The sequence below is a fragment of the Chiloscyllium plagiosum genome, unplaced genomic scaffold (assembly GCF_037043375.1).
Source record: "Chiloscyllium plagiosum isolate Xiang-an unplaced genomic scaffold, Cpla_swu_hap1 HiC_scaffold_16, whole genome shotgun sequence".
In the NCBI taxonomy this organism is placed as follows: domain Eukaryota; kingdom Metazoa; phylum Chordata; class Chondrichthyes; order Orectolobiformes; family Hemiscylliidae; genus Chiloscyllium; species Chiloscyllium plagiosum.
In genome coordinates, this window is record NW_028270154.1 from 19465610 (window position 1) to 19485662 (window position 20053).

Below are 20053 nucleotides of genomic sequence, written 5' to 3' on the forward strand. Positions count from 1 at the left end.
ACACAGACCAGAGGTCTGCATTTGCTTTCTCCAATGTAGAGTAGGTCACATTAGGTGCGGTGAATATAATACATAAGATTGGAGAAGGTACAGGTGAAATGCTGCTTCACCTGGAAAGACCGTTTCGGCCCTTGGATAGTGAACAGGAAGGAGGTGAAGGGGCAGGTGTTGCATCTTTTGCAGTTACATGCGAAGGTGCTGTGGGGAGGAAGAGTGGTATTGGTGGTTGAAGAATGGGCTAGGGGGTCCCTGAGGGAGTGGCCCCTGCGAAAGGCAGACTAGGTGAAGATGCGTTTGGTGGTGGCGTTCTGCAGGAGTTGTCTGAAATGGCGGAGAATAATCGTTTGAGTGCACAGGCTGGTGGGGTGAAAAGTGAAGACTAGGGGGACCTGATCATGCTGTTGTGAATGATGGGAAGAGGCAAGAACGGAATCACAGTGATAGGTCAGGTATGATTGGGGGCCCTGTCCACCACAGTGAGTGGGAAACCACAGTTATGAAGAAGGAAGCCATGTCAGCTTCCTGACACATCTGATGTTGTGAAGAGTTCTGGTCTACATATTGCAAAACAGATATGGAGGACACTGGGGAAGATGCAAAAACAATTTACCGAAACTCGGCAGTTCTATGTAGATTAGACAGGCTGGGGCTTTTTATTTTCGAAAACAGAAGACATAACAGAGATTGGAGTTTTTTTTTAAATTATGAAGGTATAGATCACATAGATTTAGAAAAAATGATTCCTTTTGTGGGAAGATCCAAAACCAAGAATTATAAAGGTAGCATCATTAAATAATTGGATTTGCAGCTCATGAACACCCATTGGTGGTTGGAAGTGCAACTTGCTGACACACAGGGGGTAGTTGAGGCAAACATTACAGGCGCATTTAAGGGGCTATTGAATGAAAATGTGGGATAAAGGAAAGAAAGTTATACTGATAAGGTCAGATAAAATGGGGTAGTTGTAGGTTCTTATGAAACACAAATAATGTTGGGTCAGTGGGTCAAATGGCCAGTTTCTTTATAACTACCTCAGTTAATAGACTACCAGAAGTGGCTGAGCTATTATCTACTCTTTAACAAAGCTACTGTTGGCAAAAATTCTTTGAGGATACTGAGGATTCAGCAGTATTACTAAAGGTTCGATTGTTCTTAATTAAAAGTCAACAATATTTGCCTTTTATACATAAACATGTTTAAACAATAATCCCAGCACACCTTTCTTGTTTCTCTGTACTGAGGTTTTATTTCAATTTAATGCAACATGTTCTTAGAAGCTGCAATTAAACACATCTTTGTTTGTGCTTTTCTTTAAATGTTGTATAGAATATTGAACAGTTTCACAAAAAAAAAATTGGCAAAGCTGAGTGTGTTCACTTTCAAACAGGCAACACAGCACATTATGGCATCAACTGCACATATAATTATGATTCAAGTCTCCTTCTGCTGTTTCTCCTCTTTCAAATTAAATAGGGCTGCCTCTTTCATGTAGACAATTACCTTTTAATGATTGGGTGAATTTACATTCAAATTATGCTTCCAAGAATTGATAGCTTAACTTTACAAATGTTTACTCTGTACCAATTTCAATGATTTCTTTTCTCTGAGAGCTCTCTTTTCTTAAGAGATGGCAGACAGCTTTAAAATTATGAAGTGGTTGATAGGGACGACACAGAAATATTACATGGAAGGGAATTATTAATTAATCCACTAAGTTATTCAGCAGTACTTTTTCACTAAGACTGGGTAGAATAAGAAACTTGCAACGCAGGGAACTATCTTTGAGGCAAATATACATCGGTGGGCTGAATGGCCTGTTTTTATAGGAGTAGCCTGCTCCAGTATGTATTTCCAATCTTCTGTAACAATGAACCCTTGTGCAATGGTTTCTTTTTCTGTTTCTGAACCATTTCCCATGATCATCCCCTTCAGCTTGCATTAACACAATTCACTTTTTAAAGGATGGAGGAGGAGTATGTGAGGATATGGAATAAAGAGGGTCACAAACAAAAAGACAGGGTTTGGAACTAAGCCCCACTGTTCTTTAAAAGACACAGCACCGGAGTGGTGAATTGAACGGCATTCTTCAGTGTTGCAAATTTATATAATTCTATCAGGGCATCCTGATGAAGGGCTATTGCCCGAAATGCCGATTTTCTTGCTCCTCAGATGCTGCCTGACCTGCTGTGCTTTTCCAGCACCACTCTAATCTTAACTAAACAACTAGCCTAGGTAAAAACAATGACTGCAGATGCTGGAAACCAGATTCTGGTTTAGTGGTGCTGGAAGAGCACAGCAGTTCAGGCAGCATTCAAGGAGCAGTAAAATCGACGTTTCGGGCAAAAGCCCTTCATCAGGAATACCTGATCAGAATACTTCATCAGAAACAACTAGCCTACTAGCTTATTTACCAGATTTACTTTAACTATGAGAAAATAAATAATGGGACGTGGCCCAGGGCAAGAAGAATGAAGGGCTCCCTCTCAGGCAGGGCCACTGGACTCTAAATGTTAACTTTGATTTCTCTTTTCAAATACTGCCTGGCCTGCTGAGCTTTTCCAGCAACTTCTGTTTTTAATTCTGATTTCCAGAATCTGCAGTTCTTTCGGTTATTATTTACAATGATAACGAGAGCTGTCTCAGGGTAAGAAAAGAGAAAATTGTGTCTAATGATAAAAGAGAATTAGCATTTTTGTAGCACTTTAATGTAAGCTGATTCACAAGAGAATTATAAAACTAGATTGGACATTGAAAGAAATTCCGACTCATCCTGATCTGGATGTCAGATAATTAAGCTAAGCTCAAGAAGACAAAACCAGAGGAGCATAGCTATCTCAAATAGTTGTGGGGCTGTAGCAGGTTACAAAGATACAGGAAGATTTGAAAACAACTATGAGAATTTTAAAACTGAAGGTTTACTGAATGGGGAATGATAACATGGCACAAGCTAACACATAAACTTGAGTTTTGAATGGCCTTAAGTTTCTACAAAATTGAAAGTCAGCTAGGAGTATAGTGAAGTATCGTGCAGCAAGAAACTGAGAAGGCTTTAGCAGCAGGTGAGGGATTCTCCGCAATATTTCACTTATTTTAGAATTTTCAGTTCCATCCACTCAAAAGTCTCAAACCACTTCAACCAATGAAAAGAGTGAAATGTTAAAAGGTCCATTCCTACTCACCGTTAAAATATCATAGTCCTCTGCTGTGAATGCCCACGTAGATGAGACCATCCCAGACTTTGGATGAATTTTGAATTTTCCTTCCTCGGGGCTGTCCTCAATGCTGTAGGTGACATCTGCATTTGAGCCAGCATCATGGTCAGAAGCGATCACCCTGTAGATGGGCTGAGGCTTCGTGGAGCTATTGCGTTCCAGCAGTCTAACATTATACAGAATTTCTGGGAACCTTGGAGCATTATCATTTTCATCCATAACTTCTACCACTACCTTTGCTGTGGACTGTCTTGGAGGAACACCATTGTCACTAACAGTCACCTGCAAAGAAACAGAAAGGGCATATACACTTTCACAAACATCAGTGAGACACACATAACTATTTCTATTCAGTGTCCAGAGTCACAGTTATTTTAAGTGCATCTCAGCCAAGTGATATACAGGGAAAATTAATAGTGATATTTCTTTAAAGTTCAACTCATCTCTCACACATTAAAATGACACATCAATGGATTTGATATAACTGTAAGTGTTCACATAAGAACAGCATTGGCCATGAAATGAAAATGATTGCTTTCAAGTTTTCAGTAGTGAGGGTATTTCCTGATGCCATACTGCCCACATGAAATTTTTAGGTGGGAAAGATGGGAAATTGCACTTCAAGTGCCCAGAACTTCCGTATAGCAACTGTTTCATCACTGAATCACACCAGCGTAAAACTACAGGTGGTGGTACAATACTCTTTCTGAGTGCGAATGTTTAAAGTGTGAGACTAATGCTACGTATCCAAGCAACACAAAATACCTAAACTTGTTAAAGCATCCAATTGGAATCTGTCAAATTAAGGAGGCCCGAAATTAACCCTTTTCTCTCAAGGGATAACAGACCCGACAAATTTTAATTCACTTTAATTCCAACTCAGGAAAGAAAGCTTAGGTCTTTTGCCTGCTGTCCCACTGACTGGGGAAGACAGAAAACACTCTAGTTTCTCTCTTATGAATTGCCAACTTCCACCAGTACCTGTGGCTCAGTTCCACCAGGACAATCTGTGCCTACCCACATGTGGGCAAATGTGTGGCAGAGGTAAATGTTAAACATGTTGCTTTGTGCTCTTGGATGTAGAGGGTACAGGTTAGTCATTATGCTGAAGTGTTCTGAGATGCGCAGAATGAAGCAAGGAACAGAAAATAAAAAGATGGAAGTGTGTGTTGAAGTGTTACTAAGCACAATCCCTGTTGATAATAGAAATATTAATAGAGAAACAAAAGTCAGGGCAGCTGGTTATTTCTTTCTCCTGCTACATGAAACCTCCAAAGTGTGCCGCGGTAACCTTCACCAGCCAAACTTTTGACTGCACAACAGTTTGGTAGCGGCTGGTAATGGGGCTGTGGGAACTTAGTTTTGTCATGGAGCTAGTGAAGAAAAATGGATTAGGGCCAAGGGAAGCATTAAGGTGACCAGTAGAAGTCCTGCTTTAGCAGAAATACACACCGAACAGGAAAGAGGGTGAAAAGGGTGTAGAAATCCATAGCACACTGGTCTCAATAGTCTGAACCAAGACATTCCCTTGATGGCTCCAGCATGACTTTCTACATTTCCTCAAGGAAGAAATAACAAATCCTTTAGATTTTCAGACAAAATATTTTTTAAAAATGGTACTTTTATTCCTCAGCCTGCCCACTGTCTTACCTATGATGGTATGATGCCTCTGGCCATATGATGTCTCAGTGTAGAGACAGCTAACCTGATGGCCTCATTCTACTCACCTCTAGGGTGTGTTCATTTCTCTTTTCACGGTCCAGCATACGCATTGTGGTGGTGATGAGACCTAGAATCAAAAACAAGAAAATTATTCTGTGTAAGATATGTTCTGAAGGTGAAAGCAAAAACCATTTCAATCAAGGCTTTACAGGATGATTCACATTTGCTGAATAAAAATGGGTCCATCTGCTGGCAGCTTCAATATGGTTTCCCTATCTATTTAAGAATAGAAACTCCTGAGGTAACTAAGCAGTCCAATGCGAGATCTGCACACCTAGCCACTGGTGAGGCCGGTGACATTTGAAGAAGTGGGTGTTGGGATTTTCTTGGGCTTTAACCTGGTCTTTCCACTATTGATGGCTGGCCTCCATCTGGGCCAGTCAGAGATGCTAGAAATGCCTGGCACCTTCAGAGATGCTTCTTTGCCAATTTGGACATTTGGACTTGGAAAATAAGCTCTCAATCCATTACAATGTCACAAGCAGGTACAGATGAAAATGACAACTCTGAGATTCAAAATTTTTGTCTGTATTAAAACATTGTAGTCAAGCTCGCTACTTTAATTTGGGTAATTTTATACTTATTGAAACAAATTGCAAAGTTATGGTCAGGGCTGCCTGCTTAAGGATGTGCTTGAGTGGTCTGGCCTAGTCCATTACAAATTGGGGGCTCTTTGCGGGATTTTAAACAGTGAGTTGTAGGTGCTAATGTCTTTATTTTGGGTGTTGGTTTGGTTGGGTAGACAAAGTTTGGGATCGTAATGGCTTTCAGTTGGCAAAAGTTTTCTGGAAGTGGAAACGGTCAGTTTGGAAGATTTGCAAAAAGTGAATAAGACCAAGCTGCAGGAATTAGCAGAGAAGCTGGAATTGGAACTGTCTGTTTCTGCGAGAAAAGGAGAGACAATTACAGCAGTAGCTCAGCATTTAAACTTGTTGGAGAAACCGTCAGAATCTATAGAGATGGCAAGAATTCAATTGCAAATGAAGCAGTTTGTGTTAGATAAAGAAAGGGCAGCAGAAATGAAACAGTTTGAGTTATGATTAAAAGCAGAAGAGAGAGAAAAAGAGAGAGCTTTTGAACTTCAAAAACTGGCACTTAAAAAGGAAAGGCAGCTTAAAAGGCTGGAGATAAAGGCTGAGTGTAGGCTCAGTGAGGAAGAGAGTGAGGATGAACAAGCCTTTGGTAATCAGAAGAAGGGCTGAAGAAGAGCTCATCCCCGAAATGTCGATTCTCCTGCTCCTTGGATGCTGCCTGATCTGCTGCGCTTTTCCAGCAACACATTTTCAGCTCTGATCTCCAGCATCTGCAGTCCTCACTTTCTCCTGGTAATCAGAAGCCCAATGAGAAACTGTTTAAGTATGGATAAGCATTGCCTACATTTGCTGAGAAAGATATGGAAGCCTTTTTCTTCTCATTTGAAAAGGTGGCTAAACAAATGCAGTGGCCAGTGGCAATGTGGGTTGTGTTGATCCAAATAAAACTTGCAGGTAGGGCTAGTAAGGTGTTCACATCACTGTCAGAGGAGGTACCTGGGGAGTGTGAGGAGATGAAAAAAAGCCATTTTAAGTACCTATGAGCTTGTTTCAGAAGCTAAAGACAATGTTGTAGGAATCTAAGGAAGGACCCTGGTCAAACCTATATTGAGTTTGAAAGGATCAAACAGAGTAATTTCAATGGATGGATAAGAGCTTTAAAAATCGAGCAAAACTATGATGCCCTCAGAGAGGTAATTATTTTGGAGGAATTCAAAAATTCACTACCTGAAGTAGTGCAAACTCATGTGGAAGAGCAGAGAGTTAAAACAGCAAGGTTAGCAGCTGAAGTGGCTGATGATTATGACCTGGTCCATAAAACACAGTTTGGCTTCCAGAATCAATTTCACTCCATGAGGGATAGAAATTGGGGCAAAGACAAATCCTCACGTGGAAAGGGAAAGGTAGATCTCAGTGAAGATCATAAAGATAATTTATCACAGGGTACAAAAGAAACCCTTGAAGGGGACAAAGAAGTTAAAAAGGTCCAGTGTTTCATTGTAATAAAATGGGCCACACAAACTCATGTTGGTGGCCGAGGAGAAAGCAAGGTGTAGGAAAACCAGACAAGCCTGGAAGTTTTGTTGGACTAGTAACAAAAAGCACAATGGAAGTTAGATAACTGCCTCAGAGTGTACAAGATGATCAGAGGTTGTTAAGGAGGACGTGCCAGATCTGCTTAAAAAATATACATGCAATGGTAAAGTTTATTCACATAGGCCAGGAGCAGTAGGTAAGGAGGTTACAATATTAAGGGACACAGGATCCTCTCAGTCAGTAATGCTGAAGGATGGGGAGATATGTATTCCTGAGGGACTATTGCCAGAAAAGGTACTGGTAACAGGAATTCATGGTGAGACAAGAAGTGCTGAATTGTGCAAAGTGAGGCTAGAGAGTCCAAAGAAATGTGGAGAATTTGTGGTGGGATGGCTTGCTGCCTACTCTAGTTGAAAAGCCAGTGGAGATGCAGGCAACCGAAGACTTGAAGACTGTCTTTCCAGGAAATTTCCCTGCTTGTGTGATCACAAGATCACAGAGGCACAAGGTGAAGCAGGAGAGATCAAAAGGCACATACAAGGAAGCTGACATCGCTTTTTCAGAAACTTTCTTCAGTCAGATAAGTGGAACAGAGCAGGAGCAAATAGGTAAACATGCAAGTTTCTTTAGCTCTGGTTACAGCAGAAAGATGAGGAGTTAAAAAGGTTGTATCAAAAGGCATTTACAGAGAAGGAGAGTGAATGCATTCCTGTGCTTTATTACTTAACAAATGATGTCTTAATGAGGAAATGGGCAGATTTTCATCAAATTGTTTTGCCAGTAGGGTTTAGAAAGGAGGTGCTGCGAGTGACGCATGAGCTACCACTTGGAGGTCATTTAGGGGTGAGGAAAACACAGGCTAAAATACAAAGGCATTTTTACTGGCCTGGACTACAGAAGGATGTAGGTGAATTTTGTCAAATGTGTCATACATGCAAGCTAATCAGAAAACCACAGGCAGTAATAAAACCTGTACCTTTAATACATATTCCAGCATTTGAGGAACCTTTCACAAGAGTCTTTATTAATTGTGTAGGTCTCCTACCTCAAACAAAAAATGGGAATTCGTATTTATTAAAAATAATGGATGTGCCGACTAGGTTTCCAGAGGCAATCCCATTACGCAACATCACAGCTAAAAGGGTTGTAGAAGAATTATTTAATTGTTTTACTAGATACGGACTACCAATAGAGATCCAGTCAGATCAAGGATAAAATTTCACATCCAAACTATTCAAGGAGGTTAGGGATAACTTGGGAATAAAACAATTCAAATCTACTGCGTACCATCCGGAATCGCAGGGAGTGCTAGAGATATGGCATCAAACATTAAAAACCATGTTAGGAGCTTATGGTCAGGATTATCCAGATGATTGGGATAAGGGAGTTCTGTTTGTACTTGTTGCGATCAGAGATGCACCAAATCAATCGACCAAATTCAGTCCATTTGAATTAATATTTGGGCATTAAGTAAGAGGACCATTAAAATTGATTAAGGAGAAATGAATAAGTCAGAATTCAGAGATCATCCATTTGGACTATGTGTCACATTTTAGAGAATGATTCAATAGAGCTGAAGAGTTGGCTAGACAGCATTTAAAAGTATCACAGGATACAACGAAAAAGAAAGCAGATAAGAAATCACAAATTCACATTTTTGCAACTGGGGATAAGGTATTGGTGTTGCTTCCAGTCACAGATGAGCCTTTAAAAGCCAGGTTTAGTGGACCTTATCAAATTGAGAGGAACGTGAGTGAGGTGAACTACTTGATAAGTAGTTAACTACTTGTGTTTTGATAGGGAAGGAAAACAAGAGGAAAAGGTGTTCATGATTACAGCACAGAAGGAAGAACTAAGTTCAGAGGATTCTGAACTGGACATTCCTGAAATCAAATGGAACAATGAGGAAGTTGTCAAAAATTAGGATAAATTATTGAGTTACCTTCCACAAGAAAATCGAAACGACCTGAAAGAGTTATTACTATCACATAGGGAGATACGTGGAAATAAACTGGGAGATACTAACCTAAATGTGCATGATGCAGATATAGGAGATGCTGTTCCAATTAGCAATATCCTTATAGGCATATCTCTCTAAAGTTGGCACAGGCTCAGAAGGAGATAGAGTGCGTGCTCCATTGGTACAATCGAAATGAGTTACAGTGTCTGGAGCTCACCCAGAGTCGTGGTGCCAAAGCCAGATGGTATTCAACGGTTATGTGTGGACTATCGCAAAGTCAATACCATTACAAAGACTGATGCATATCCAATTCCATGGCTGGAGGACTTTGTCAAAAGAGGGGGACAAGCAACTTACATTTCTAAGTTAGACATGCTCAGAGGCAAGTACCTCTGTCTGAAAGAGCAAAAGCGATTTCAGCTTTCGTAATGCCAAATGGACTGTATCAGTTCAAAGTCATGCCATTTGGTACGAAAAACGTTCCAGCCAAATTTCAGAGACTAACTCATAAGGTCATTGCCAGAAATACCCAACTGTGTGATGTATATTGATGACCCGGTGATTTTAGTCACTCATGGAAGGAACACTGACAGCATTTATCGGACTTGTTTGGTTGACTTTGGAAGACAGGTTTGGTAGTAAACCTAGCTAAAAATGAATTTGCCAAAGCCCAAGTCACCTTCCTGGGCCAGGTGACTGGACATGGATAAATGACCGATGGGATGCGAAAACGAAAGTAATTGGGGAATTTCCTACACGGTCGACAAAAACAAAGCAGTACTACAGTTCCTGGGGTTGAGTGGATATTACTAAAAGTTTGTGCTGAACTTTAGCAGTGTGGCTGTTCCACTCACTGAATTGTTAAAAAAGGGCGAGAGGTTTCAGTGGACAGCCTAAAAACTGTGTTAACCCCTGCCCCGGTATTAGCCACACCAAACTATACGAAGCCTTTTAAGGTGGCTATCGATGCCAGTGATGTGGGTGTTGGTGCGGTGCTCCTGCAGGAGGAATGACAAGGGAATAGAAAGACCCATCGGGTAATTTTCCAGGAAGTTGAACATTCATCTACAGAAATGTTCAACGGTCGAGAAAGAGACTTTAAGCTTGGTGTTGGCATCACACCATTTCAGTGTTTATACTCCCAGCAATGCATCTGAAACAATCGTACACACTGATCATAACCCATTCACATTTGTGGAAAGATTTAAGGATAAAGGTGCCAGACTGTTCAGATGGAGCTTGTGGTTGTGGCCATTCAATTTGACAACTGTGCATGTGGCAGGTCGTGAAAACCTGATTGCCGATGCGTTATCGAGACTCAAATGCGATATGGGGGTGTGCTACAGCCTGAATTTGCATGCTGATAGTTAGTATAGTGTATATGTGTGTATATAGACTACTAACTGTGTTTTTGAAGGTTTTAAAAATGAAGCTATCTTTTGGTATTAATGGTTCATTTTTTTAAGGGGAGAGATGTCTCCTTTTTTCTAAAAGCTCTTCCTTTTTTCAAGGATACTATGTCCTCATGGCAATCAATTTGTATATGCAACTAAACCCTGCAAACGATAATCCCATATTGACAAGATTATTAGTTTTAATTATGTTGGTTCAGCATTAATATTGGTCATAACACTGGAGGTAATTTCTTCAGAGGGTTAATGAACCGCTCTCGGTGCTGATTAGACTGGTTTGGTGCAGAGATTAAAGGGTATTGAGAAGCCTTTTTTGTTTCTATGTAAATAGATGAGACTTCAGGCCAAAATGGTCATGTTTTAAAAGTGACCTGTATAATGAAAGGGGAGTGGTCAGCTCTCGAGCAGGGCCATTTAGTTCAGTTCAGAACTGGTTGGAAGTTCAACAGTGAGCCGTGTGGAAACAAACAATCTCTCTTTCTCTCTGCCCTTCTAACTTCAACCTGTAAGCATGTGTTCCATTTGTACTGGTTTTTAATGGGGTTTGCTTATTGGGAGTGTTGTGTATATTCAGATTAGCATAATTAAGTCCAGTTTGAATTGACTGAGTTCTGGAGGGGTTCTTTATTCTGTACTTTGTGTTTCATTATGTAATTTAATGAATACATTTTTGTCTGTTTTAAAACCTGGTAGTCAACCTAGCTATCTTACTCCGGGTAATTTTCACTGTACACTTACCAAAAAAAATTGCAAAGTTATGGCCTGGATTGCCTGCTTAAGAATATTTTGAGTGGTCTGGCCTCCTTCATAACAAAAGAAACATGGCAATCAATTTGTATATGCAACTAAACCCTGCAAACGATAATCCCATAATGACAAGATTATTAGTTTTAATTATGTTGGTTCAGCATTAATATTGGTCATGACACTGGAGGTAATTCTGATAAATCAAAATATGGCCATGTAATCTTTTGCACCCACCTAAGACAGCAAAGTTGGTTTCAGTTCGACATCTTGTTGAAATATTGCCATTTCTGACACTACAACACTCCATTTTGCACTGGAAGATCAGCCTGAAATTTGTGATCAAGTCTCCAGAGTGGAACACAGTATTCACAACCAGGGGTAAGACTGCCACCAACTGAATTGTGTTTAATCATGTACCACCTATTCGTGCTGCACATAGCAGCTAGGCACTTAGTGCTAAACAATAAAGTGTGCAGATGTGTTTGTTACTGCTGCAACTTGATACCTTTCCAAACCTTGTCTAAACAGAGAAAATGGAAAATCAAATTGCTGATTTATTTTGCCCATGAATTAACCTGTTCTTGTTTCCTGGCCCCAGGCAATGTTAATATCATCTACAAAAACCAAAAAGAGAATGAGAGATGAGTGACTGTTGTATCAAATTGACATAGAATATGTTTAAAGGACAGCACTATAGTATGCTGTGACGGTGGAGTTGCAGTTTTTTCTAACATAAGAGATGCTTAGCTGACCACAAATGTCTGAGCGTATCCTAATGTTCATCAAAGATACCTTAAAGCATAACAAACAAAAACCGCGGAAAGGAAGTAGTTCATGATGGTACATTTAGCTGAAATAATGCAAGTTGTATCTTGCTTGAATTTGAAAGTAGGAGCCATAGTTTAAAATAAAGGGTCACCCATTTTAAACAGAAATGAGGAAATATATTATTCTCTCAGGGGGTTGCAAGTCTTTGGAAAGGCTTTCTTGAGTGATTGCAGAATCTTTAAATATTTTTAAGGGAGAATTGGATTCTTATTTATCAAGGGGAAAGATTATTGGGTTTATGCAGGAGTGTAGAGTCAAGGTTAAAATCAGATCTGACATGAACTTATTGAATTGTGTTACAGACTTGAAGGGCCGAATGGTCTTACTCTTGTTTCTTGTTTGCATATTTGTAACTGGAAGCGCAGATTATTTGTGAAGCAATTGCGATCAGACTTTCTGATAAACGCTAATGACTTGATATGGGAATTGGGAGAGCAACATTTTAACATTTACTCATGACAGTAAATTTGACGATGTGGCATAGCAACTACAGAAGGTGACATGAACCAACTGCAACAAGTTATAGATAGATTGGCAGACAATGAGTGAAAGGAATTTAATCCAGAGAAGTGTTATCTAACACACTGTTGAAAGTAAAAAGGCTGGATTTGCATAACCTACCCAAAGCAGGCGAGCAGTTCCATTTGCTAAATCATATTCTACTCCATTGCCTGTTTCCTTTAAGCCACATTCTGTACACAATAGGGAATCTGGCAAGATTACACTCATCGAAAATGAGCCCACTGCTGCAGAGGAGGAACCAGCAATGATGCTGTCGAGGGCATCCACTGCAGTCCCAGATCAAAGAGAGAACAACTTCAAGAGGGTGGATTTTCTTGCTGCTATTTACACCAAAAGCTGGAGACTACTCAAGACGTTTGACTTTTAAACATCTAGGATCATTATTAAGGAAATGTAGGCCTCTCCTAAATGTTTCTATTACTCTATAATAACCTGATTTGACTTCATTATTTTGCCACCATTCCCTAGATGTCATCAACAGAACAGTGGTAAGAAGGAAAATCAGCCAGCCTACTCCCATTTATACATGGCAAATGGTGAGAGGCAGCACACTTGAAAAGCTGATGTCAGAGAAGGCACTCACTGTTAAGTGACAGGCTTTATTTTCACATTGTTTCTGCCTGAGTTGCAGTAGAATAATGGAGGCTATTGAGTGGATATCAGTGTGTAGACAAGATCAGAGTCTCCACTGATAGCTTTCTTCATTGGATAACTTACCAGGACTCATTGCCTAGTCTCATTCAAGAAGAACGGTCAAGTGGTTGAAGAGATTGACAATTGTTGATGCTCATGGAATAAATGTATCACCAAGGGTTGATACCACTAAGACAGGAAGGAAATGGAATAAAGAAAGAAAGGTTCAACAGGAAGGGCCTTTTCTCCATTCCCAGCAAGACCACAGATTTATGTTTCCTGGAGACTAAAAGAACTGATTACACACTCCATTTGCCTGTTATCACGCTGCCAATCTTGACTCACCTGAACACAACTATAAACAGGCGCATAGGTGTATAATGAAGCAAAGAATAATTCTTTTGTTTCCTCCTAAGCAGGGTTCTTATGAAGAGTTAAATTTAGGATTGGATGATTCTCACCCGATACTGTTCATAAGAATAAATACATGGAAAATATTTCAAGCAGGCATAATGAAATTGTCAGTGACCAATGACATTGTTGATTCCAAACATTGACCTAACCTGAATAAATTCTAAGATTTATCATCATAAAATGCCTCAAGCTCAGTGAGTGACTTTGCTTCAATGAACTCTATTTGTGAACATGGAAAAAAGCCTAGGTGAATTGGGGGTGGCACAGTGGTTCAGTGGTTAGCAATGATGCCTCATAGCATCATAGACCCAGGTTCAGTTCCACCCTTGGACTGTCCGTTTGCACATTCTCCCTGTGTCTGTGTGGGTTTCCTCCTACAGTCCGAAGATGTGTAGGTTAGGGTGGATTGGCCATGCTAAGTTTCGTATAATGTCCAAGGATGTGTATGTTAGGTGAATAGCGATGGGAAATGCGGGGTTATAGGGTGGGTCTAGGTGGGTTGCTTTACAGAGGGGCGGTGCAGTCTCAATGTGCCAAATGGCCTGCTTCCATACTTAGCTGTATTGCACAGCTATTAAATTATAATTACATCACCATACTGTATCAGGACAGAGTTAAGTCAAAGGAGGTCTGATAATTTACTTAAGGTGTAATATGAAGTATCACTGGCTACCCAAGGCACCACCGGTAGAAACAAAATTCTTTGTCAAAAGTTTCATATAAAGCAGAGGCTTTGTGAATAAACGGGAAACTCTTAAATTATAGTCTTTCAGGAGGATTGCCTAACTTGACTTGATGAAAGATCAATAAGGCAGAGCATCAGGAAACCACAAAACCAACAAATGCAAAAAGAGACATAATGATATGGGAATCATAAATGGGAAAGAATTGGGAAAGAAGAAGATTGAGATAAATGGAAAGGGAAGTTGTGGAGTCTGATAATATATTCAAATGTAAGCAATTTAGTGGAGTTGTGAATTTCACAATAGCAAAATTTCTCAGCATTTGGGATGTTATCAGCAAATAATCTGCTTCATTCATTAAGTTTTTAGAAAATAAATCAAACTTGAAAATTTTATGGCTGACTATAAATCAAGTCTCTTTCTGCTTTCATGATTTTACTAATTAACCAATTTCCTTGGGGCAGGCAATTGCCTTGTTGAGAGTTTTTTCATTGACTCATACACTGATGTTCAGTAATTTTGTAAATTATTGTTATTCATAAGTCTGATAACAAGAGTCATTAAATTGACATCAACATTGGCAAGAATTGTTTTTATATAAACAGGTTAGCTTCACAATTAGCCTTATTAATTGATGCAAATTGTTTCAGTTTCAAATTCCAAATTAAACTATAATTATATTCCATCATAAAACACAGTAAAGCATTCCAATATGTAAAGATCCTGTAATATGATTTCACCATCTACATAGAGCTTTAAGATGCCAAATCTCATGGAGTTTTACACAATTAACGATGTTTAAATTACAGAAGTTGTTGGTATAGAGACCAACAGTGCAAGTGAATTGTTGGCTTAAATGAAAGAATGAAGAAGTTGTTTGACTTGATTTAGCTGGTGGTGCAAGGTAATGTTGCCCCGGGCGGGAAAATACTTATCTACGAAAATGACAGACAAAAAGCCAAGAATAGCTGTCCCATCAAGCCTGCCCAGGCTCATGGTGGACACAAACTGCAACCAAACACTTTGTACTCTCTTTCAACCTTGTTCCTCCATAGACATGTAATCTCTGATAGTTAGCTTGGGTAATGTTTGAAGGGAAGAAAAGACAGCCTGCTCCTGTGCTATTCATTATCTAGATCAGAAGATCCAGGTTCAATTCTGTATTTCTGTTCAATAAAAAGCTGATCACAGCTGGGCCAGCAATTATTAGTCAGTAATTTGCCTCAAGGAAAAGACAATTATTCTATCTCCAGTTCTCGCTCTTAACACTTGTCAATTTTGAGTCAATGTTTCCCTACACCCACAAGCCCTTGTAGCATATTTCTTACATTGTTCATTCTTTTTATCATTATAGTCTTTCATCATACCAAAGTCAAAATATAATTATGGATGAGAAAGACCATTCAGACAATCTTCCATCTTAATCATTCAAACAGTTCCTAACATTGCAATCATGAACCCCATTTTCATTGTGTAATTGTTCCAACATGTTTGTCTTCATTGCTCAACCTGGAATCTTATTCAACATGTTATTCATTTATTTTGTATGAAAAATAATTTTCTGCTGTCTGTTTGGAAAGAACCTTACTCCAGTTTCAATCTGCGCCCTTCTGTTTCATTCCTGCAGTTTAAGTTAAAATAGCATTCCGGGTTAAATTTTTCTTTACCTTGAATAACCATATCCAGTCTGCACCACTTAAAACACTCATCTTAAAAGTGAGCAGAATTTTATTTCAGCCAAAAAACTATAACCATTATCTTCTCGCATCAGACTCAAAAGTTGCAGGTTATTGTGTCATAGATGTCTATTAATTGAGGGCATAAACCACAGACATCTAAACAGAACTGGAAGCCATTAATATCGTTCAAGCTTTAGGAATTCTTCTCACTCAAAATCATGGCAGAATCTGTGTGTCAGGAGGAAGGTGGAAATCAGAGAGGTCTTGTGAATTGATATTACTGGAACCAGAGAAATTGATAGGGATTTGAGAAACACAGAAAATATAGGCTCCTTAGAGACTCACATAATAAGAACATCATAAGGAAAACCACCGACTAAACCAAACCTGCTCGAGAACCAGCCTTTTCACTCACAAACTGAGCAGCTCTGAATAGTGTAAACTGTAGATTCATTCTTGGCCACTTGGCCCCAGTGATCCTGATGCATTATCTGCCAGCTGTAAAGCCTCAATGGTCAGTGCACTCAATAATAGCTGCCAGAAAGGTGGGAGAACTGACCTTTGCAGAATATTCAGTGAACACTGTCAAAGGAGAACAAGGAAGCCACTCTCAGAATGAACAAGTATTCATGTGTGATTTTTCTAAGTTGCATTAAGTTCTGGAGAGCGGCGACTTATATACACTATAAGCAATAAAGGTTGGAGTTTTATAAGATGTCATTGAAAATTTAGACAGGTTTTTACAAAGGTTGATCTGAGGCACTTAAAAATGATGGGTGGGACCTGATTCTGGATTCTGTTCCAGATTGCCTCTACGTAAATGCTTGGCTAAACCCACTAATGGGCTGAAAATGTGTTGCTGGAAAAGCGCAGCAGGTCAGGCAGCATCCAAGGAACAGGAGAATCGACGTTTCGAGCATAAGCCCTTCTTCATGGATCAACTCAGCTGGGATCAGTTTATAAAGGCGGAAATGTTACAGTTCACTTTTTTTTATGATTCAGTCTCATGATGTGGGTCATCATTGCCTGAGTCAGTATTGATTGCCCATTCCTAATTGCCCGTGTAAAGGTTGTGGTGAGCTGCCTTCTTGAACTGCTGCTGTCCGTGTGCTGTAGGCACTATCACAGTGCTGTTAGGAAAGGGCATTCCAGAATTATAACCCAGTGACGGTGAAAGAAAAGCACTATAGTTCCAAGGCAGGATGGAATGTGGCAAGTTTGGGAACTTGGAAGTGTGGTGTTCCAACACTGCCCTTGCAACTGCTGCCCTTGTCTTCTATGTGGTAGAGTTAGTTTGTGAAGGGTGCTATCAAAAGAGCCTTAGTGACAGGTTTTGCGCAGTCAGGAAGTGGGTTACTTGCTGGAATTTATAGCCTCTGACCTATTCTTGCAGCCACAGTATACATATGGCTAGCCCACTTCTGTTTCTGGCCATGCCGTTGATGATGGGGATTTGGTGATGGTAATGCCATTGAATGTCATGGGAAGATGGTTAGATTCTCTGCTTTTGGGTGTGAGCATTGCATTTATGTTACTTGCCGCTACTCAGTCTAAATCTGGATGGTGTATTAGTCTAGCTCCATGTGGATATGAACTGTTTTGATACTAATCACAAGCACAACTGAATATTGTACAATCATCAGTGAATATCCCAAACTCTGACCTTAAGATGGAAGATGTATCATTAGTAAAGACAAGATGATGATAAGTATAGATACGGTGGATAGCCAGAGACTTTTTCCCAGGGTGGAACTGGCTATCACAAGGGGGCATAATTTTAAGGTGAATGGAGGAAGGTTTAGGCGAGATGTCAGAGGTAGGTTCTTTACCCAGAGAGTGGCAATGCATAGAATGCACTGCCAGCAATGGCAGTAGAGTCAGATACATTAGGGACATTTAAGTGACTCCTGGATTGGCACATGGATGATAGTGAAATGAAGGGCATGTAGGTTAGTTTGATCTTACAGTAGGATAAAAGGACAGCATAACCTCGAGGGCCAAAGGGCCTGTACTGTGCTGTACTGTTCTATGTTCTAAAGCACCTGAAGATGCTTGGGCCGAGGACTCTAATTTGAGGAATGCCTGGAGCAAGATTGGCTCACCATCTAATTACAGATCCCCTACTCTTCTACCTCTGCAGGCAAAAATATTGTTTGTGGAGACACATAGCTGCAGAGTTGAGAAATTTCCTGTTTGAAGCTTCCCAACTCATTAGCGAGAAACAGACACACATTGTTGAGTCTTTCCTCACAGCTCAGATTCTTGACATTGAAACTAGTCTGATGGATCTTCTTAGAACTGCCCTAACCACTTGAATGTTCCTCTTGCCTTTTGCTATTTATCTGGAGGTGGTATTTAAGGTCTGGCTTGCCAAGTGCACAATAGGTTTGATCATCACCTCTGCTAAATTACATGCTGTGGTTTTGACTGTGTTGTGCAACGTTTTATTAGTTTTGTTGACTACTGCTCTGCGATGGGTAGACATGTTTAAATTTGTATCGATGAAGATTCATGAGTTTCTGTAATCCCATCTGTAGCTGATTCAACACAATACATCTATAATTTCCTTCCTACGTACAGAACTTCACATTTGTCTGCATTAGTTTCCATCCGTCTGTAATGTGGCCACGGATATACTCAACGGAAATAAAAATTCAAAGAGATGTAAAATGTGCTTTTCTCACTCGATATATAATATTGTATAAGGTCAACACCTCCAATATTTTGCTGCTGACACGGAGTTCACCTACTTAAGCCATTAGGGTCACTTGTTGAAATATAACTCCGTAGCTTGCGACCTGCTTATAAATCACTGCTTCATAGCCTTAGGGAGTGACTAGGTTGAGCAAACTCAAAAGCACAGCAGCAAGTGACTCCTATGTTTTATAGACTGCAACAGTATAAGATATAGGAACTGAATTAGGCCATTCAGCCCATCGAGACTGCTCCACCGCTTGAACAAAGCTGATATGGCCTTTGATCCCCTTATAAATCGAGATTCCAGTGGCCTGGCATAGCAGTCTCTCGGCAAGAAGTGGTAGCCTCTCTGTGGCCCAGTGTGGTGGTCTCTCGGTGGCCCAGTGTGGTAGTCTGTCAGTGGTCCAGCATGGTGGTTTCTCGGGCTGGCATGGTGGTCTCTCAGCAGTACATAGTAGTTCCAGTATGCCCTGGTGTGGCCTCAGCTTGGACCTCCAGTCTGGAGTGATTCCTCAAAGTGGCTAAGCACTTAAGAAAGATTGTAACAACTGAACTTTCAGCTTTATTTCTTTATTTTCTATTCTAAACTGAGAAGGTCTGCAACGTGTACCTTTTAACCTTATTTCATATGTTTTATGCTAAACTATAATGACTGCAATGTTTAACATTTAACATTGTTCTTTCTTTCTACCTTGCCCTTAAGATTCTGTACCTAGATACTTGTACCCAAGATGGCACCTTGTGTGGTGACATTGTATGCTTTTCACTGTATTCTTGTACTTTTGTACTTGATTACATGTGACAATAAAGTCAAAATCAAACATCACTGTCACTTAGTGACTTGGCCTTCAGTGTTCTGCGACAATGAGTTCTACAGATTCCCCACCCTCTGGCTGAAGAAATTCCCCTTCATCTCAGTTCTAAAGGGTCATCCCTTCATGCTGAGGCTGTCCCGGGTTCTAGTCTCCCCGACGAGTGGAAACATCTTTTCTGCATTCATTCAATCAGGCCTCTCAGTATTCTGTAAGTTTCAATGAGATCCCCCTCTTATCTTTCCAACTAAGCAACAAGAACGCTACATCTGAAACTGGGTGCCATACTCTCAGAAAATTAAGGCCTTCTAGCATGAGGAGCAACAGCTTACACAGGATGAGTAGAGTGCTGGGTATCAGAAGTGAGACATGGGACACAAAAGAGAAGGGTTCATGACCCTGAGCACAATATCCAAGGCAGATTCAAAACTAGCTGGACATGGCTGAGCATGAGTACCGAAGTAGAGCATGCCTCTCTAGACAGATGGTCACAGATAGCTGCACCCTTCAGAGTGCCAATTTCTGCGGAATCTCACAGGCAGTTACGCACCAGTGCATCAGCCAGGTGGCAGATGCACTCTCTGTCAAATTTGAACAAAACATCAGATTCACAAGCCATGGGGCATCACAGGCTCAGACAACACTAGGCCTTGTGCATAGAGT

The 20053-nt window shown here is 40.2% G+C and overlaps 1 protein-coding gene across 2 annotated transcripts in view; it reads right to left on the reverse strand.

Annotated features, from left to right (window-relative positions):
- Positions 1-20053, reverse strand: part of LOC122556511 (protocadherin Fat 1-like) — a 161416-nt gene that overhangs the window by 68507 nt on the left and 72856 nt on the right. For both annotated transcript variants that reach the window (XM_043703233.2, XM_087995195.1), the window contains exons 4-5: positions 4940-5001; positions 3180-3494 (exon numbers count right to left, since the gene is read on the reverse strand). In XM_043703233.2, coding sequence (XP_043559168.2) covers positions 3180-3494; positions 4940-5001 — 377 coding nt within the window. The remainder of the gene's footprint in view (positions 1-3179; positions 3495-4939; positions 5002-20053) is intronic.